General features: G+C 39.2%; 1 protein-coding gene across 2 annotated transcripts in view; it reads right to left on the reverse strand.

The window, feature by feature from the left end:
- The window catches only part of glra4a (glycine receptor, alpha 4a), a 241277-nt gene that overhangs the window by 44146 nt on the left and 174194 nt on the right, over positions 1 to 22937 (reverse strand). For both annotated transcript variants that reach the window (XM_051934415.1, XM_051934414.1), the window contains exon 6: positions 10407 to 10544. In XM_051934415.1, coding sequence (XP_051790375.1) covers positions 10407 to 10544 — 138 coding nt within the window. The remainder of the gene's footprint in view (positions 1 to 10406; positions 10545 to 22937) is intronic.

Raw genomic sequence — 22937 nt, forward strand, 5'->3', positions numbered from 1 at the left:
TGTGACCTGTTTAATGCGCTAGAACAGGGGTGCCCAATACGACGATCGCGATCGACCGGTAGATCGGAAAGGTTGTACAGGTAAATCGCGTTGCATTCAAAAAAATTTTTTTTAAATGTTACTCTATCATCCTCCCTATGGCATTTGCCACTTGATTGACATACAGGGCGGCCAGTCTGAGATCTCTTTTCTTCTAACACACTGGTCATCCCACACACACGATCAAACGCGCGAGCTACTGCAAAACTCCGGCTATCTAAGTGATCTAGTTAGCCTTCCAATTTATATCGACTAAAGAAGGGATTTAAAAAAAAATGTGTTGTTTTAGGGGGGAAGGGTATGGGCTGGATGTGGAATTGGAAGAGGATTTTTTTTCTCACAATGTCACAATCGAAGTGCGTTTGTCTGATCTGTCAGTCTATCATTGCTATTCCAAAGAAGGAAAATGTGGAAAGGCACTTTCAAACTGTTTATAAAAACTACGAAACTGACTTCCTTCCGAAAAGCGATCTGAGAAAGACAAAGGAGAGGGAACTAAAATCGCAGTTAATCGGACAGCCATCATTTTTCACTCGGCTGAATTCAAAAGCAAAGGTAGACACAACGAAGCATCGTTCTGGGTGAGTCACTCGATCATTAAGCATAAGAAGTCCTTCCAAGATGGAGAGATGATAAAAGAGGCCTTCATTGAGGCAGATGGCTAGGGAGAAATTCCTGCTGAGATTTTGAGACCTCTTGCCAGAGAAAAAGGAGTTTCTCTTTGTCATTAAACATGCAGAATACAAGCAACTTAATAACGATCAATGGCTGCTAGACTTGGTATTTTTTTCTAATCTGAGCAACATGTTGAATGAGCTTAATTTACAGCTGCAAGGAAAAGACAAAACCATGGTCAATATGATTCTCAGTTAATGCTTTCAAACGAAAAATGCAACACTGTCCTCAAAGCTGCAGCGCCTTGATTTGGGGAACAGCCAAAACCTCGCGTCAGAGCTGGAGACGCAATGGAAGGCGTGTGCGCAACTTGACAGTATGCGCTACACAGAGCAGATTGAAAATTGTCTGTCAGACTTTGACAGATGGTTTAAAGACTCAGCTTTACTTCAGCCAATCGGTACATTTAAGTGCTATTCATTTAGGGAAGATGTTCAGGGTGATTCACTCGCATCAAAAATTGCAACACTGTTTCACCTAAAACTCCTCTACAGTGGAGGATGACACTACAGGATGACATTCAGCTGAAGTATGGGGCTCATGGACAGTTTTGGAACTTACTCACAGAGGAAAAGTACCCAAACATGAGGAAATGTGCTACCTCCTTGACTGCATTATTCGGCTCTACTTATTTATGTGAGTCAGCCTTTTCCCACATGAAGATTATTAAATCCAAATACTGTAGTGATCATAAATGTATTGAATTGTTATTGTGCCATAAGGGTTATTTAGTTATGCAAAGTATGGCAACATGTGCACTGTATGGTTCAAATAAAAGTAATATTTGGACTTTTACCTGGTGTCTGGAGTCGAGTCAGAGGGTTCAAGAGAACGACAAGGGCCACAATCTGCGACAATATATAGTGCATCCGGAAAGTATTCACAGCGCATCACTTTTTCCACATTTCGTTATGTTACAGCCTTATTCCAAAATGGATTAAATTCATTTTTGTCCTCAGAATTCTACACACAACACCCCATAATGACAACATGAAAAAAGTTTACTTGAGGTTTTTGCAAATTTATTAAAAATAAAAAAACAGAAATCACATGTACATAAGTATTCACAGCCTTTGCTCAATATTTTGTCGATGCACCTTTGGCAGCAATTACAGCCTCAAGTCTTTTTGAATATGATGCCACAAGCTTGGTACACCTATCCTTGGCCAGTTTCGCCCATTCCTCTTTGCAGCACCTCTCAAGCTCTATCAGGTTGGATGGGAAGCATCGGTGCACAGCCATTTCAAGATCTCTCCAGAGATGTTCAATCGGATTCAAGTCTGGGCTCTGGCTGGGCCAATTAAGGACATTCACAGAGTTGTCCTGAAGCCACTCCTTTGATATCTTGGCTGTGTGCTTAGGGTCGTTGTCTTGCTGAAAGATGAACCGTCGCCTCAGTTTGAGGTCAAGAGCGCTCTGGAGCAGGTTTTCATCCAGGATGTCTCTGTACATTGCTGCAGTCATCTTTCCCTTTATCCTGACTAGTCTCCCAGTCCCTGCTGCTGAAAAACATCCCCACAGCATGATGCTGCCACCACCATGCTTCACTATATGGATGGTATTGGCCTGGTGATGAGCGGTGCCTGGTTTCCTCCAAACGTGACGCCTGGCATTCACACCAAAGAGTTCAATCTTTGTCTCATCAGACCAGAGAATTTTCTTTCTCATGGTCTGAGAGTCCTTCAGGTGCCTTTTTGCAAACTCCAGGCGGGCTGCCATGTGCCTTTTACTAAGGAGTGGCTTCCGTCTGGCTACTCTACCATACAGGCCTGATTGGTGGATTGCTGCAGAGATGGTTGTCCTTCTGGAAGGTTCTCCTCTCTCCACAGAGGACCTCTGGAGCTCTGACAGAGTGACCATTGGGTTCTTGGTCATCTCCCTGACTAAGGCCCTTCTCCCCCGATCACTCAGTTTAGATGGCCGGCCAGCTCTAGAAAGAGTCCTGGTGGTTTCGAACTTCTTCCACTTACAGATGATGGAGGCCACTGTGCTCATTGGGACCTTCAAAGCAGCATAAATTTTTCTGTAACCTTCCCCAGATTTGTGCCTTGAGACAATCCTGTCTCGGAGGTCTACAGACAATTCCTTTGACTTCATGCTTGGTTTGTGCTCTGACATGAACTGTCAACTGTGGGACCTTATATAGACAGGTGTGTGCCTTTCCAAATCATGTCTAATCAACTGAATTTACCACAAGGTGGACTCCAATTAAGCTGCAGAAACATCTCAAGGATGATCAGGGGAAACAGGATGCACCTGAGCTCAATTTTGAGCTTCATGGCAAAGGCTGTGAATACTTATGTACATTTGCTTTCTCAATGTTTTTATTTTTAATAAATTTGCAAAAATCTCAAGTAAACTTTTTTCACATTGTCATTATGAGGTGTTGGGAGCAGAATTCTGAGGAAAAAAATGAATTTAATCCATTTTGGAATAAGGCTGTAACATAACAAAATGTGGAAAAAGTGATGCACTGTGAATACTTTTCGGATGCACTATATATATATATATAGCATTTTTAATGTAGGTAGATCATTTCGACCTGGTCATTTTAAAAGCAGCTCGCAAGCCGAAAAAGAGTGGGCACCCCTGCGCTAGAAAATATTGTCGCAACCTAAGCCATAAATGATGTGATTGCGTCAGGTCAGAGTGGCATTTTCATGTAATTTTTTTTTTTTACATTACAAAACAATAATACAAAAAAGTTAAGTGTGAACCTAAACAATTACATACACATTCAATACTGCATTTATATACAGTGTACTACATTTAAAAAATTACAGAAATACATTTTTTTTTAAGTTTCAAATTACATGTTTCACAACACCTTGTCAGTATGTGGTACTGGTATTCATTTCCTTGATTTATACATACCGACATAGGTGCAAGGGAGTGGGAGGAAGGGGGGGTTTATGGTAGTCCTTGGAGCAACACATAAGAAAAGTAATAAAAGGTAAAAATTACGCTCTCTCTTTTCTTTTTTCATGTCATGTTTCTGTAAGAAGATCGAATCAATGTCGTATCATATGCATGCAAAATATGTTTTCTTTGAGTGGTACTAAAACCAAAATAAGTCTCTAAAACCTTTCCAGTCTGCCAGGTAGCCTACAGTGGTTACTGCCCTACTATAATGACACAATTCAATGAAACAGAAATGTAATGATTATCCCTACCCATTATTCAAATTTGCAGGATCTTTGCTAATTTTTGCAAAGAATGCAACATAACCACAATGCACAGTAATGCACAGTGTCAGTTTTTAAGCAATATAGCGGCTACACAGAACTTTTTTAGAATACCAGGAGCCAAGGTGTAGGTAGAGCAGTGTTTTCTAACTATTTTTCTGTGGTGGCACACTTTTTGTAACCCAAAAAACAACAAGGCACACCACAATTCTACCAACAAGAAAAGCATTAAATCTATACCTTGCTAAAATGTCTGAAGGGGCAGGACTATCAAGAGACACAGGCAAAAAAAGCAGCTTGGAGGTTGGCATTTGCAGACCCATCGCCTAGTGAGCACTTTGGATGCATTTTCCTAACTTCTTCATCCCTCTGCCTGCTTGTACAGGCAGTCCTAAATGTCACACCTGGGCAGCTCTCATTGTGCACCAGTTGAAACACACTTATTTAGAGTATAATTATAAAGTTGTTGATGGAGATCAACAACTGAGAATGGCATTTGCAGAGTTTTAACATAAACTTTAATGTATGCCCAATTAAGAGATGCTTATTCTTTCAATTAAATCAGTTATTGGCACTGCATTAAATGTCTACAGTCGTTACAATCATTTTATTTTACTTTGACATGTCTGTGTCTCATATGCTATGCCAATTTGAGAATTAATACATTGGCCTCGTTTTCTCATTACCTTCTTTTCAACCTGCCTTTAGGAAGGCATTCAAATTCTGGTTGTATTTGTTAAAGTAGTATTTTGTTAAGTGTTCAGGTTTCAGGTCATTGTTTATGTTTAACCTATGCCATTAATTTTGTTTAAAATTATTTTCTGTTGATTCTTCATTAAATTTGTGATTCAGTGTATATTTACTTCATGATTTATGTATTAGTTTAATAATTACATGCTTTAATGTTAGATGTGATTAATCACATACAATTATGCAATTAGTTAATTTGTTAATCAGTTCCCACCCAAGTCCACCCCCCCACCACCCCTCTATCTCTGTATATATACAGGGTGAGTCAAAATTATGTTAACAATAATGAATTATTTTTCTTCTACAGATAGACGTATACCATAGGTGACAGATTAACACTAAAGCAAAGATGAGTGGTTGCAAGCTTGATGGAAGTGTATCGTTCACCGACTGTAGTTCATCAAAAGTTTGCAGAACTACAGTTTGCGGCTGTAAATCATCAAATGTTAACATAATTTTGACTCACCCTGTATAAATATATATATATATATATATATATATATATATATATATATATAGTGGTAGGAGGCTGGGGGCCAGACCCAGCCGGGACGCCTGGAAGGACCGGGATGCGATCTATACGTCCCCCCGGGCCACGACGGGGCGACCGTCCTGGATAGCAAGGGGACCACGGTGAAGGAGCAGGGAGGCTCAAACCCGTGGGAGCCCGCGGCTACCGCCAGGGGGCGCCCCAAGCCTCATAAAGCCCGGGAACATTTCCGCCTCACCTGGGAGGCTGGAGGAAGGACCTTCCAGCATTGCCTTTATGCGGCCAGCCCTCTCTCTCAAGCACGTGTGTGTCTCTCTCTCGCGTGCGCGCACGTGTGTCTGTCTGTTTCGCTCACGCTCTCTCTCTCTCGCTCGCTGCACAGGGAATGCACAGGGAGAGACTGAACACGTGCGGAAATCATCGGCGCACACAAACCGAAAGGGAAACTGGCTTGTTCGTATACCGAGTGTGTGGTCGTGAACAGATGCAAATGTTTGGCGAACTTTTTGGTCGTATCCCGATTTGTATGTGTTCAGAGACGTTCGTGAACCGAGGTTCCACTGTATATAGACAAATAATTTTGTGAGTAGTCCGGCACCTCAGACCACCACACACACATGCTGCGTGGAAGCAGCCCGCACACGCATCGAGGATGGACTGCGCCTCACCCAGGGACCGCCGGCGATTCGCAGAAGTACCATCTCCAACCCGATGTGGGAGAGGAAAACCAGGTGAGGCAGGAGAGCGGTGGACTCCCCAGCGTTCGCTGTTGCTGTGGACAATGTGGTCGGCACATCGCAGGAAACGGCCGCTAGGAGGCAAGGTGCTCCGAGAGACAGGATCCAGGAGGTGAGCCCCAGGCCCTACGCCAGTCGGCCTGCGGGGGTTGGTTGTGCCGGGCCCTGTCTTTGTGTTGCAGGAGGGGACTGCCTGGATCCGCTTAACTGGCTGAGGAGTGCCGATTCGTATAGTGAAGCCGGTGCGGTGACGCTAAGAGAGAGGGAGGATCCGCCGCATCTTAAGAAGCCACGGCAGAGGAGCTGCCACGAGACTCGCCACCCCATTGGGAGCAGGACGGGGATGACAGCAAGGAACTGGAAGTCCATTCCCAAGGCAGACGAAGGATTGGATGGTTTGTGTTGTGTTCCCGTCGATGACTGGTCAGAGGCGGGACCGGCGAATGTCCGTCCCGAGCCAGGGGAGGACCCAACGGAGCAGGGAAGGAGGCTCCGCGGCGCACAGCCGGTGTGTAGGACCGAGCAACAGGTAAGTCCACCGCTGGCTGATGCTCCATTTTTTGCTTGCAGCTTGGCTCAATCTGGAGGTTTCCCTTCGGCTTGCTGAGTCATTTTGCCAGGTGTTACATGACCTTCGAGACTGGATTGTCGAGCTGGAAGGGAAGGTGATCGCGCCACGGAAGACGCTGGGACAGTGGACTAAGTGGCGCGGCGCTGGAATCTCTGGCCGGAGGAATGTGGCAGTGGAGGTAGGTGATGCCTGTACCGTAAAGGGAAATGGAGACGTGAACGAAAGAGTCTCGGTATTCTGCTGTTCCGGTGACCGAGTAGCCGCATCTCTGATAGTGGATGCGACGCAGAGAGCTGATCGCATGGGGGAGTGGAACCAAGACGCCGGCTGATGAGTGCCGTGGATCTAAACGCCCTACTCCCAGAGCCAGTGTCAGTCTCACATCACTCCACAGGGGTGCAGACGGCCAGGGGTCTCTTTCTTTCCCATAGGGAGACTCAAACCATCAGGGTGCCCCAGAGGAAAAGGAGGACCCGGAGGAGGAAAGCCGGCTCTTCCAAAAGAGAGAGACGTGAGCCCGTGAGCTCACGTACGGTGATGGGCCGCCCTCTGTGACGGCAGAGGGAAACCCCAAGTTCAGTGAGGAAGACGGGAGTGTGAGTGGTCCCATTGGACAACCCGAGGAAGGGGGCACGAAGGCCACAGAGCAGATGCCGAGGTTTCGGCTGCCAGGATGCTGGCCGACGGGGGGAGCGTTGGCCCTTTGCATTATTTGACAGTAAACTATGCAACATTCCATGATCTGCTTCTCGCAACTAAAGAGGGCACCATGGCGGATGTTTGCCGAATGGCAGACCAACCACAAGTGTTACCTGGTAGGTAACCACCCACATAATTCAGGTTGTGACTCAGACTAGGAATGCAATGAATATATATACATACATATATATATATATATATATATATATATATATATATATATATATATATATATATACACATACATACAGTGGGTATAGAAAAGAATCACACCCTTCGAAATATTCCCATTTTTTTGCTTTACAGCCTTAAATGACAACACACAAACCAATATTCTTTCCAGCTTTACTTACTCAATGCAATGTATAACCTCTAAGTGAAAGATATCACAGCTACAGTTCAGAAGACATTTAAAAAATAAAAAACAAGAAATACTGAGATTAATAAAGGATCATCCCCCATGTCAATATTTTGTTGAACACCTTTTACTTTAATTACAGCCTTGAGTCTGTTTGGATTCTTCTCTATCAGCTTTGAACATCTAGATTGAGCAATATTTCCCACTTTTGCCCACAGTTGTGCATTTGTGTGTGTAAGGATGTGAGTCTGTGGACCCAATAATTCAAAATGAATCACAAAACTTCTATACAATGTGATTCTTCCATTTAATTTTACATTATAATATATTGGAGAGTTTTATACTGTTAAAATCAAACTTTACATAGGGAAAGTAGGTACAGTAATATGCCATAAATATCAGATTTTTAGTAATTGCATAATGTAAATAAAGGAACATTTGGGTACACTTTCGAGTTTTCTACCTAAGTGGTGGAGTTTAAGATATGAAACTTTTTTCCACTTTAAAAAAAGAATAATAAAAAGGAACATTTCTTAAAACATAAAATAAACAAAGTACTGAAATACTGAAAGGATTAACAGTATTAATAATAATATACTATTACATTTATATTCATTATGGTAATACTTATTATAGTCAATGTCCTTTTCTGTTTTCTGACTTCTGTACCCAATTCAGGGGTTGCAGCATCCTTGATCCAATTCTAGCACCAGTCCAATAGTCACACACATATGCTCTGAAATAAAAACACTCCCAAAGGAGTGAACCTAGAGACATACAATTGAATAGAAAAGACAACTCTTGACTTGAGAATACATCAGAGTCTCTACTGAAAACTCTTGGGCGTTGTGTAGTTTTTTACAAAGATACTATCCAACCTAGAACTAAATCTGAGGGCCAACAGCTAGGAGGCAGTCACAATAGCTCACTGTATCACACCCTTATAATAAGCATGATGGAAGACAGACATTAAGAAGCCTTGCCATAATGATCCTAGATCCAAAACTCAAAAGCTAGCCTTACAATTGAGCTAAGGCTTTTAAGTGAAAAAAAGTTTAAATGTCCAAAATGACAAAAAGGAAACTGAAACAAAAAACCTAAAAACCTCAGGTCAGGCAAAAACAAACAATGTTCCTAGGAATTTTTTAATATTTATTGTAAAGAATTAAAAAAGACACAAAACGCAATACAGAAAAACAAGGCAAATATGTTTTGCCTAAAAGGCAGACCTGAAGCAAACAAATCCAAAGACAGAATATAGTAACAATAACTAAAAATGAAGCCAAAGTCAAAACCAGTAAGGCCAAACAAGAATTGCAAGAAACACAAGCTGAAAACAGAAATCACCAAGAAACAAAGCCAAAGCTGAAGTCAGAGCTTCATCTTATCTTTAAATTCTGGCTGTGCAGTCTCCCACCTACATAATCAGGTGGACCTGCCTACTTGGGCTCTATGTACAGGAGACAGGTCAGATGAAAACAAAGGGCAAACTATTACATACAGTGCTACCATAATATAACATTATACAACAATTAATAAATACAATATTAAATACAAAACACAGAAAGAACCAAACCAAGGACAGAATTAATAACACAATATGAAATATTACATTTAAATAACTAAAAAATAATCAAGAACAACAATCCTGGATGTGCCAGAACATTACTAGAAATGAAGAAAATTCATTATTTTTAGTTTTCTGCCTCTGTAGATTAGGGGTTCCCAAGTACAGTCCTGCAGCTGGTTTGCACAAAATCTCTAAAACACAAAACATCAGTTTCTTGATCAATTAATAACTCACTTGTAAACAACAAAGCCTGCTGCAGTTTTCAACATTGTTTTCAATTCTTATTAAGGCGATTTCAATCTTTTGTACAGGAGTCATATATTTTAATTAAGGTTACATGAAAATTAAAGTATAGCTTTGTCAATGTGTCTTATGGAAATGAAATATACCACCTTTATTAATTCTTTTAAATTTAACATTTTATAATTTTAACAACTACAACAAAGTATATACATGTACTGTATATACATATATATTACTGTATGCGTTCTGGTGTCTATTTTTTTACTCTAATTAGTTATGCTTACTTAAACAAGAAGCTTTATCAGATTGTATAAACTAGCAGAAGAATTTGCTTTCATGCATGCTAATTCAATCTCATAAACCAAACAAAAATGCTTTCTTTGTAAAAGATACTAATGTAAAGCTCTTTTACAGAGAAACGTGACATTTTCACTTAAGTATCCTAACGTTAAGCTCACTCAAGATTCAAACCTTAATGCATGCTGTCCTATTGTGTGACATTTATGGAAAGATCCTTTTAAAAGATGTCCAACACTTGATTAAATTATAGTGCATTGTCTTTGTCCTTACTAGCAGTTTTCAATATTATTGCTTGTTTCATGATTGATCTCAATCAAATCACCACAGTAACCTGACAGATTGATTTATTATTGAAACTATCTTTTTATGATTTTCTTTCTTAATATTTCTCCATCCAGCCCAAATGAAAATGAACAGTTCAGTGGACAATTGAGAATCAGTTCTCCATTGCTGGAGTAAGAAATTAAATTTTGTCTACATCTTTGATACTCTGAAGAAAGGTAAATGAAGCAAGCCTCAGAGAAGCACATTTGAATAAATACAAGTAAGTGATGACATTAGCATATGAGAAATGAAACTCTGCATTATTGCTCATTATTTGACATGCGAATTGCAAAACTAAGGTAAAAATAATACAATTTCTTGTCAACACGCTTCAAAGGCTTACAGTACAAAACACCTTCTAATAAGTGTACCATTATATAACAGAAACTTTAGTATAGACATCTAATTTCAAAGTGTTAAACATTAAGAACTATTTACTCCGGAAGCATCCAGAAGCTCACTTACCTGTGTTATAGTGCTTGGTGCAGTAGCCTAAGTCTTTTTCATCTTTTAAGATGAACTGGGGAAGAGTGAGACCTTCTGCAACTTGAACTGGATTCTCATGCAGCCATTCAAAAACCAGGTCGTTCATTGTGTAGCCAACTGGGGAAAATAATATTGACCATGTAAAATTAAATATAAAACTTCCACAGAACAAAAGTAACATAAAATAACATGTCAGGGTGAAGGGGTCCCAGTGCCTTTCTTTGAAACAATAGGGGGACAGCAGGACCAAGCCCTTCAGAGGGTAACATTTCATTGGTGGGTCCACAGACACACATACTTCCACACTCACACAAAGAACCTATAACATTCACATGTGGAAAACTGAAGTATTCTGAGGGGAAAAAATCCATGCAGATACAGGGAGAATAGCGACTGGGAGTGAAATTAGAAATCAGGATATGGAAGGTGGCAGTACTTGCCACACAACTATCGAACATTTCAGCCCAAGGCAATGAAATAAATACAATTTTAGTGAAATACATACACTGTTAAGTCTTTGTGTCAATCATTCTCATTAATGTTTAATACTACAAATTGTTAGTTGTATGGCAGATATTGCACTTTTCATTTACTCAGTAAGTTCCTGGTTTGTTCCTTTATTTTTTCTTTTGACACCAGTTAACATATTTTTGTTGCATTTTGGATATGACAAAATGAATAAGACATACAGTATATTTGGGATGGGATTCACCTCTGATATGTCACTGTAATAATTAAATCTTTCAGTGTTATAACAAACTTCATAATTGATGCCTTATTCACTCTTGCACAGTCAGTTGTTGCTTGCTGTTGGAACTGGCAGCACATACTGTATATTAGCATGAAATGAATGGAGGATGATCCTCTTTTAGTTAGTAGCAAAATACAGGGAAAATAAAAGCAAAAACTAGTTGTTGAGAAATGCTGACCAGGCTGAAGTTTAAAAATGAACAAATTGCAATCTTTTGAGGGAAAACAGCAATATAGTGATTTGTAGAATGAAAGAGTTCAACCTAAATGAAGATGAAATATTAGACTCCTGCTCTTCCAGTCACATTTTAAAAGAAAACGGACACATTTTCCCTTTATCTGCATTACGGCAGTGGTGCTGTAAGAATTATGTTTCTAGACTTCTCTAGCGCCTTCAACACAATCCAACCTCTGCTCCTTAGGGACAAGCCGACAGAGATGGGACTAGATTCATACCTGGTGGCATGGATCGTGGACTATCTTAAAGACAGACCTCAGTATGTGCGTCTTGGGAACTGCACGTCTGACATTGTGGTCAGCAACACAGGAGCGCCACAAGGGACTGTACTTTCTCCGGTCCTGTTCAGCCTATATACATCGGACTTCCAATACAACTCGGAGTCCTGCCATGTGCAAAAGTTCGCTGATGACACTGCTATAGTGGGCTGCATCAAGAGTGGGCAGGAGGAGGAGTATAGGGACCTAATCAATGAGTTTGTTAAATGGTGTGACTCAAACCACTACACCTGAACACCAGCAAAACCAAGGAGCTGGTGGTGGAGTTTAGGAGGCCCAGACCCCTCATGGACCCCTGTGATCATCAGAGGTGACTGTGTTCAGATGGTGCAGACCTATAAATACCTGGGAGTGCAGTTGGATGATAAATTAGACTGGACTGCCAATACTGATGCTCTGTGTAAGAAAGGACAGAGCTGGTTATACTTTCTTAGAAGGCTGGCGTCCTTCAACATCTGCAATAAGATGCTGCAGATGTTCTGTCAGACGGTTGTGGCGAGCGCCCTTTTCTACGCGGTGGTGTGCTGGGGAGGCAGCATTAAGAAGACGCCTCACGCCTGGACAAACTGGTGAGGAAGGCAGGCTCTATTGTTGGCATGGAGCTGGACAGTTTGACATCTGTGGCAGAGCGACAGGCGCTCAGCAGGCTCCTATCAATTATGGAGAATCCACTGCATCCACTAAACAGTGTCATCTCCAGACAGAGGAGCAGATTCAGCGACAGACTGCTGTCACTGTCCTGCTCCACTGATAGACTGAGAAGATCGTTCTTCCCCCAAACTATGCGACTCTTCAATTCCACCTGGGGGGTGGGGGGGGTAAACATTAACATTATACAAAGATATTGTCTGTTTTTTACCTGCATTATTATAAATCTTTAATATTGTTTTTTGTAAGGTGCTGCTGGAGTATGTGAATTTCCCCTTGGGATTAATAAAGTATCTATCTATCTATCTATCTATCTATCTATCTATCTATCTATCTATCTATCTATCTATCTATCTATCTATCTATCTATCTATCTATCTATCTATCTATCTATCTATCTAAAAATATTAGATATGATTACACAGTGGGGAGATTGAAACTTGAAACTACAGCATATGAGAAAGAGTCATAGTGGACTATGTGTCCTGAAGCAATTGATAAGGCTCATACATAGTATACTGGGTTACGTTTCAGGCTGTGTTGAGTACAAGCCAATGGAGGTTTTCCTTAAGCAGTATAACATATTTGTGTAGCTACATCTGAATATTGTGTGTAAAGTTTTGGAGTCCGTATTAAAAAAAGTATAACTGCACAAGAGACAGTCGAGATAAGAAAAGCTAATCTTATTTTAGGACTGTTGGATATGAGATATAATTTAAAATTGAAAGAGTTGGATCTTTCCAGCTTAAGCAAGCTGAAATTAAACAGAGGCATACTGGGAATGTTCAGGTTTATGATATGGCGGAGTCAAATTGCTAGATTAAAATGAGTTCTTCAATAAGAACATGCGGAGAGATGAAAGCTGATACACTTCACCTAAATGTTAGTAAAGTAGTGTATGTGAATAAATTACTAAGTAGTGTAGTAAACAGTAGTTCTAAAAATCCTCAAAACCTTCAAATGTATGCATCTATTTTATTTAGGCCAATAATCACAATTTTCTGGACACCTATTGCTATTATTTTTTTACTTTTTCTGTTTTTTTCTTATGCTATATTTCAGCTTACCACAATTCTTTTATTTGGAATCTAATTTTATTTTTTCATTCTTCCAGATGGATGGTGTAGTGGTTAGTCCTGCTGCCTCATGGATCCAGCGTCTAGGGTTTGAAAATTGCGCAAGGGTCATTGTTTGTGCAGAGCTTGCCCGTTCTTTTCGTTTTCCCATGGTTTTTATCCCAAAGATGTATGCTTTACATTAATTGACAATTGTAAACTTGACCTCATGTGAGTGAGTGGCCTCTAAAAGTGACAGGCTTCCCATCCGTGTTTTTTTTTTTTTTTTTGCCACCTTGTGTCTGGTGCTGCCAGGATAGATTCTGGTCACCTCCGTCCCTGACCTAGATTAAGCGAGTTTGAGATGTTATGGTTATGTTATTGTTTGAGAACATTTAGATTTTAATGGTTTGCTGCATTTACACTCTGAAAGCTTTTAAGTCTTTGTACATGTAGTTTTTTATGGTGTTAATTATTGAAATATTTACTGGATTCACTATTATGCTAATTAATCACAAATTATTTGACAATTTTAAGTACAGGCCCTTTGAGTATACATCATCTTAACTAATTCAGTTGCATATATGAAGTTTTAAAATTTTGAAAGAACTCATAAAAAACATTTAAAGAGATGATAGTTATTGAAGTATTGTTAGTAATAAGATTAATAAGTGTGTTCTATCATGAGTGGTGTTCTTCCCACTTCCCAAAGATATGCATAATGCATATCGGACATAGGTGTCAGGGTCAGGTGTGGGGTGCAGGGTTTGCGATTTGCGTGCCCCCAGAAAGCCAGATGATATATATTTTTTTTTTTCACATTTGCTGTCTTTGCGTTAATGGATTTGGACTTGATTGCCGTTGCAGACTTGTTAATTATATTGCGTTTTCAACTTTTACTTTGCATTGCGGGTTTTTACTACATAACGGTACACTAACCTTTCGTAAATCGTAATCACTCTGCAAAACTTATTCTGTTATATCTGAAACGTTCAAATTGTCCGTCCATCAGAAAAGACGAAGCGCTCGCCACAGGCCAACGTGTCTCAGTGCCACATCCACTGCTCTCGTTATTTAATGGGGTTCTGCTTTTGATTCTTCTCTAATATAAATAAAATTTATTATTATTATTTATTATGTTGTACAGTACTGTTAAATGAAAAAATGTTTATAGAGAAAATTGACATGAAGAATGTAACTGCCCTTACACTATCCCCAACTCGCGCGACCCCAAACGCAGTTCTGTTTTTCAGTCGGTACGTAACCATTCATTTAAATTTACAGTAATCCCTCCTCGATCGCGGGGGTTGCATTCCAGAACCCCCCGCGAAAGGTGAAAATCCGCGAAGTAGAAACCATATGTTTATATGGTTATTTTTATATTGTCATGCTTGGGTCACAGATTAGCACAGAAACACAGGAAGTTGTAGAGAGACAGGAACTTTATTCAAACACTGCAAACAAACATTTGTCTCTTTTTCAAAAGTTTAAACTGTGCTCCATGACAAGATAGAGATGGCAGTTCCGTCTCACAATTAAAAGAATGCAAACATATCTTCCTCTTAAAAGGATTGCGCGTCAGCAGCAGAGAATGTCAGAGAGAGAGAGAAAAGCAAACAAATCAATAGGGCTGTTTGGCTTTTAAGCATGCGAAGCACCGCGGCACAGAGCAGTTGCAATGAAGGCAGCAGCTCACACCTCCTCCGTCAGGAGCAGAGAATGTCAGAGAGAGAGAGAGAGAGAGACAGATAAAACCAAACAATCAAAAATCAATACGTGCCCTTCGAGCTTTTAAGTATGCGAAGCACCGTGCAGCATGTCGCTTCACGAAGCAGCTGCACAGAAGGGAGCAACGTGAAGGTAATCTTTCAGCATTTTTAGACGAGCGTCCGTATCGTCTAGGTGTGCGAACAGTCCCCCTGCTCACACCCCCTCCGTCAGGAGCAGAGAATGTCAGAGCAAGAGAGAGACAGAGAAAAGTAAGTTGGGTAGCTTCTCAGCCATCTGCCAATAGCGTCCCTTGTATGAAATCATCTGGGTAAACCAACTGAGGAAGCATGTACCAGAAATTAAAAGACCCATTGTCCACAGAAATCCGCAAACCAGCAAAAAATCTGCAATATATATTTAAATATGCTTACATATAAAATCCGCGATAGAGTGAAGCCGCGAAAGTCGAAGTGCGATATAGCGAGGGATTACTGTATTTTGCTAAGCATTACAGCCATTCATTATGTGTTTTAAATGTTCGTTTATATCACAGTACATGCCCTTTCTGTGCAGAAGGAAATGTAATTAGTTTGCGAAAGTGAGTGACATCGTTGCGTTTACTTTTTTACTGCAACTAAACATACACACTATTGAGTCTATGGAGTGTTTACAGGGAGGTCATTAATGTTTTAGATGCTACCTATTATGTCGAAGTCCTTGGTGGAGTACAATAAAGGTGCATGTGTGTGAATATTTTATTAACATGGTCAGTACCTGGCCTCCGAAAGCACTGAACGTTAATACAGGCAAAGCGAAAGCACAACTACGATTTTAATTGGTTAAGACCCCTTTTTGACATTTGAATGACAGACTTTGGACTTGCTAAATTGCACCGAGTTTTCTTGGCAATTCGACGAGCCATTCTTATTGCTTTAACATTAACACATAACCGTTTGCGGAGTGGAAAAGTCATGAAAAATGTGAAGATGTGGCTGTGAATGAGCGAGTGGTATTCATGCTTATTTGGGTATGCGTAATCTGTTCACCTAAGTAGAATTCCTGAGCATAAGAGTGAACTGTTAAATTTATTAATTGATTCGAACAAAATTATTGCATGCTACATCTGTTCGAGCATCCAGTGTTTAACTGTAATATAATCAAGGCGAGATTAGGACTCCGACCTCTCTAAGTTCACTGCACGCATCTCCACCAAACACACGCTAATTACGAACATCTCGCATATGCAAGTAATAAAACAGGAATAAGACATATATTAAAGTACAAAAAGATCTAAAACGATATATATCGGGTAAACTTCACCTTCATTTTTTGTTTGTGAACGTGACAAACTGAGTGCAACATCATATTAGCTGAAATTCTAAAGTTTTGTTCAGATATCACAGTTAACAAAAATTAATTAAAACATTTTTAAAAGCTCAAGTCACTTTGTGACACAAAACGGGTTTGGCTTTGTTTGGTACATTTTTTCTCTCCTGCAGCTGCGCAATCGCCTGCCAGTTTACTGGTTGTTCGCATGTATGCAGGTGTTATGTCAAACCACGCAGCCTATCGAAATGTGCTTCTACACGTGTGCAGTATACATTTATTCTAAAACACGTCAACAAACAAGTTTCATAAATAAATAAATAAATAAAATAAAATGAATTAAAAATGACCCTACTAAAATATTATTTGTCGTTTATGCCATTAGGACCAAACATATCCAATGTCCTTTTTTGTCTGTTTTTTTTTGTCCAACATTAGTATGATACATGATTAGTATGTGCAACCTTAGAAAATAAATTTTGGCTGATGGTGAGTAATACCATAAAAATGTTATGTTCATTTCGACATTTTCATTTTTAATCATGTAAATATTTGAATGTGTAGCTTATCTTAACAAGGTAGCACAAATCGACAGAACACTGGTGACTCTGCAGAATTGGACTGCACGATAGTGCTAAAGCTGCTGGAAGTGGTCATACTTCTTGACTGTCTGTAAAGTCACTGCCATTAGTCTGATCTGCAGTATTCATGGCATATTTTTTTTAATCATTATTTTGTTTACACTTTTTTTTAAGTAATACAGTTTTCAGCACAACAGGGTATTTTACTTTTCTTTTAGCTGCACCACTTGGCTGTTGTTTTGAAGGATCAGTCATACGGACACTTTCTCAGGTCGTGGCACTGTAAAACATCAAATGTACGATCCCATAAGAGTGACCTATGAAACACCTGCATTGATCATGTCCCACTCACGTCAACCGACAAGTTCTCATTTATTTTCTTTAAAATGCTTTTTATTTATGTCTCATTGGATAGATTTATAATAACGAGGATTTGGCCTTACATGTTATAGTCTTCTATATTAAACTGAACAGTTTTAGAGATTTAGTTATTTATTATCACTAGTAAAACATGCCTTCTAAAATAAAGAAATTGGGTGTAATTTGGGGGTATTTTCTGCTATTGCTGTGTAATAGCAACCATATATACGGTTTACCTCAATTTTTTATTATTTCTTTTAGTTTCTATAATTGTTATTTAATTTTGTGGTTCATAGAAAATTTTAACCCCCTCCCACTAATCCTCCACCCAAAATGTCCTGCAGATACTCATGATGTTAGGTTATTTGGCAACTCTGAATTTGCATTACATTGAGTATACCATACAATGTATAGACATTCTCTGCAGGGTCACTCTATGCCTTGTGGCAAAAACTGCCAGGATAAACTCTGTAACCCTGAATTGGATTGTACGAGTATCAAAGAATGTGGATATAGAAACTAGACATTAGTTCATTTCTTATTTAGAGTTATCTAATCTCTACCAAACTAAGTGTTTACCTCTTTTTATTCTACCAGTTTATTTCGCAATGTATTTAACTAATTTTGTGACTTGCTAAGTCAATTATGTACAGTATATCTACAATAATTTAGATAAATTTGTATACACCCTGGTGGTACTCTATGTTGACACATTTGCTAGAACTGCTGCCTCGCATGTCCAGGAGACTAGATTCAAATATTACCTTGGTTACTGTCTGTGTGGAGTTTGTACATTTTCTCAGTGTCTTAACAGTTTTATTTTTTGAGTGGCTTAGATTATTTGGTGAATTTCATCTACCCAGTATGAGTGAGTATAAGTGTGTGTGCGAGTGTGTACTTTGATTGCACTGGTCTTCTGTCAAGGGTTTATTCTAGTCTTGTGCTCAGTCCTGCCATAAAGACTCAGCAAAGCTCTAAATTTAGATTTGGCAGGTTTATAAAATGGAACAGAAGGATGAATGCCACATCTACAAACACAAACTGTATATGTGTCAAAATATTGGAATACTATATGCAGAATAATGACTTTTAATTTGTGATGGAAATATTTTACTTATTTGTGATAGGAGAAATGTCACGCAGACTTGTATTTAAGGGAAGGTTTAAATGTGGATGATATTGTTTCATTTATTTTTATTATTTGGCACTGCCGTGTTCTGACAATCATATGGTTTTTTTCCCCCTGAAACACAGCTATTGGTTGTCTGATTTATATGAGTTATAAAAGCAGTTTATTCCTTCTTTTCCATCCATCCATTTTCCAACCCGCTGAATCCGAACACAGGGTCACGGGGATCTGCTGGAGCCAATCCCAGCCAACACAGGGCACAAGGCAGGAACCAATCCCGGGCAGGGTGCCAACCCACCGCAGGACACACGAAAACACACCCACACACCAAGGTCAATTTAGAATAGCCAATCCACCTAACCTGCATGTCTTTGGACTGTGGGAGGAAACCCACACAGACACGGGGAGAACATGCAAACTCCACGCAGGGAGGACCCGGGAAGTGAACCCAGGTCCCCAGATCTCCCAACTGCGAGGCAGCAGCACTACCCACTGTGCCACCGTGCCGCCCTCCTTCTTTTCATTTCTTTTAAAAAATCTACAAGCAAACTTCAGCTTTTCCCCTAAATTCTTCATGATGGTACACTTCTATTGTACTCTTCAATGAGACATCCAACTATTGATTATTTTTTCTTGTGCGCCGAAATACAAATCAAACTGTGACTCAGAATAAGATTTGTAAATAATGCAGTTTGTGAAATGTTACAACCCTTTTATTTATTGTCTTAGGCTTTGTTGAGAAGAGTGTTTGAATGGAACATTGAAAGGGTTAGAATCACTGGCTAGTTGTCTTTGTGGTGTTTCTAGTCTCTCCCTCATGAAAGACTATCCTTTCTTCATGTGAGCAACATAAGGGATGCTCATGGACTTTCCTTTGTTACAAATTAACCAGAAAATAATTAAGAAAATTAACCATGACAAAAAACAATACAGAAGGAAAAGAAAAGAAAAGACAACTCCAAGGACAGGCTCACTCTTCTAGATCTGCTGGTTTTCAATGGGAGATAAAGTTGCTTTAACTAGATATATAAAGTATCAATACTTATAAATAAATAAGTAAATAAATAAATGTTTTAGTGTAAAATCTACCACGTTTTCATGTGTAAAGGAAAATAATGCGCACCTTAAAAGTTTTCTTGCAGTGATGAAATGGTTTTTGCTAACAAAAAAGTGTGTTGGATGCAAACAAATTGGAACAACTTCGCTAAAGTCTGAAATTGTTGCCTTAAACATTTTTCATTTACCAGCTGTAGATGGCTAATGTCAGCAAAAGGATTGGAGTGAACATTTAATTAGTGCAATTGTGACTGCATTTGTTTGTACCATATGTTTTACAAAAGGTCTCTGCAGATACGCTTCATTTACCCTGTACTGAATTGAGATTTACTTGACAGGATTCCAAATAAATATTGTGATAAACACCTTCCGCTTGATTATTAAAAGTTGCATCTTTCCCTACACTTTCCTCTCCACTCTTCCCTCCTCCCTGATATGCTTGTCTTGAATTGTGTGTGTTATCCCTCTTATACTCTGAGATTGCAAGCTCATTTGAAATGCATGAGGCCTTCAGCAACTGTGTTGCATGCTTGACACGTCTGAGTAATAGTGATGTCTGTTTTAGTCCCTTGGGGTCTGAGTTACAAAAGCATAAATTATTCAGGATATTATTTCCCCTAACACGCCACTTTTCTTACTAAAACTGAGAACAAAACAGGAAGTCCTGTCATGTTTATGAGTAGGCCTTTTACTGTTAATGCTACACTATATGTGACTAAAAAATGTAAAAAAAAAACTTTTTTCTACTCTACTTAGAATGGAATGATTGGCAGCACAGGTGCAATAAATCATAATCATTAACGGTGCTTAAAATTATACCTTCTATAAAGAATAACATAATATATGAAGTTGACTGTGAAATTATGGCACCTGGTGAAGTCAGTTTTATAGTGTTAATCCCTGATTGTTTAACAATCTAACAAGTCAAAGTGATTTTTATTTTTCTTGCATCAATTACTTTCTACTTCATAAGCTCTGTATTCTTTGACTGAGTGAGTGGATATTTACCTTCACTACCGTGGTATCCACTGTTACACGTTCTCCAACTGCAAACACAGCGAATGATTATTATCATGTTATTATATTTTGGTTGGCGTGTTTACTTTATGATGGGGTGTTTCCTTCTACTTTAAAATATCTGTGGGGGAAGTGTCTTTGAATAACATTAAATATCAAATTATGACAAAGTCATCATGTGGTTTCAAACATACATTACCTTATTACATCGTGCTGAGCTGCATTCATATTATTTGACAAATCACTTACCTATGTCATGCATTGAGGGTGGCAATCAGTATCTCAAAATGTACCATGTGGCATAATAACTGATTCCTTGACTGATTAAAGAGCCCACAAGTTTGCATTTCACAATCTTTAAAATACATTCATGTCAGCTGTTTGTTATGTCAATTCATCATCCATTCTCTTTTACTTCTGGGGTTTGTGAATATGTATGCAAACCTTTAGGTCTAATTGGAGTGACCTGTCTACAATTATGAGAAGAGCCCCATCAGTCTCAGCAATCAAACCAAGGCCACAGACTCATTATTTTAGTATAACGTTTTCTTGCTGGAGTTGTTCTATTTTGGTCTGTTACTCTGGTTTTTAATTAAATGTAGTAATTATTTTATTTTGCTATTACTAATGCTTTTACATTTTCTTTTACTTCTCAGCATCTGTGGTGGCATTTGATTTGCCTTTGAGGGAAGATGATATCACACATAACAGATCCATTTATGGATGTATTCTATCTAAATTGTCATGTTTAATTGTAGAATAATCATTTTCAGAATGCCACTGATCCAAGTAAAGACTATAAACTATGCAGACAATACATGTGTCTATGTCTGTATGTTTTTGTATAGGATAGTCTAACTATGCAACTTTTAATGCAATGCAATGCAATAATTGCATAATTAGATCTGGACCACCCTGTATAAAGCATTAATTCCTTGGAAGGGTCCTGTGATTGTGGGAGTTCCTTTGGGGGTTCGCAGGCCCACGTGATTCAGGAGATGTGCTGGGCAGCCAATTAGATTACATATTTTTATCACTTGGTTTACTAGATTTGAGTCAGGTAACTCTCGCACACACCCTAATCTTAACCATAGTGTAATTAAGTGTAGTTCATGACATAACTGATGTATAAGGTGAAGCAACAACCTCCTCAATGGTGCACAGATCTGGAGGTCCACAGCTTGATTCGAGTGGTGTTATTGCTGTTTCATGAATTGTGAAATTAACATTGTTGACAGCCAGTGGTTGTGATCATTTTCCATTAACAAGCAGATAGATGGCGTCAAGGCCACACCAGTCAGGAGCACAGAAAAGAAAAAAATAACAGAATGAAGAAGCATCTTTTGCTGCATTTTCAGGTGCGTTTAGAAATCTAAACTTGTTTAACTTCCAGTAAGCTAGATAACATTACATCAGTTGCCACTACACTAAAGTTAGTGGTTGTCTAGAGTAAGAATAGAGTAGCATTATTTGTAATAGTTTTGGAGTGTTTAACAGATATTTTCTAATTTTACAGAACACAAATGACACATGGTTGAGGATTACTTATTACCACCATATAGATATAGATCTCAGAACCTATACACTTTTTCAAAGTCTGCTAATGTTAGTCACCATATTAAATGCTTAGAGTGTATTTAAGACATGTTTCTAAAAACTTCACCAACACATAGGCTCCTTGTTTACTAATTAGTAATTGGCTGAATTGTGGAAAAGCACTATGCAAGCAACTTTGGCCTACAAAAAAGAACAACTAGTTAAGGATAACTTCAATTGTTGGTTCATTTTATTGCCAGCTGATTACTAATTTAGTTAATGCCTTATTGCTATCTGCTATCATTGAAATAACAAGTTGAATATTTGTGATTAAGTGTAGGTGATATATTCACATGTTCATTTTTAAATATCTAAATATTCAGCGGGTGGAGTGGTAGCTCTGAGGCTAGGGATTTACACTTGGCAATCGGAAGGTTGCCGGTTCAAATCCCGTAAACGCCAAAAGTGACTCTACTTCATTGGGCCCTTGAGCAAAATCCTTAACCTGCAATTGTTCATCCTGGGTATGACTTTAATCTGCATCCAACCCTGCATGTAGGCCCTCCAACCTGCAGGGAAAAACCTGGGGGTTGGTAGCAGAATTGACACTCCAGCCACCATAAAAAACCTCACACTGGTTCCATTCCGTCTGAACTAGTGTGGTGTTGAGGTGTCACCGGCTGCATGGCTGCACTTGGGTCCTAATCTGGGTTGATGAGTTGGTTTGTCATGTGGTGGGTGCTGCAATGCGCTGTATCAGCACATACTCCTAACCTAGGATTGTGGATGCTGTCCAAAAAACATAAAACATAGCCCAGGCATTCCT

Source organism: Erpetoichthys calabaricus, chromosome 12, assembly GCF_900747795.2.
Source record: "Erpetoichthys calabaricus chromosome 12, fErpCal1.3, whole genome shotgun sequence".
Classification (NCBI taxonomy): domain Eukaryota; kingdom Metazoa; phylum Chordata; class Cladistia; order Polypteriformes; family Polypteridae; genus Erpetoichthys; species Erpetoichthys calabaricus.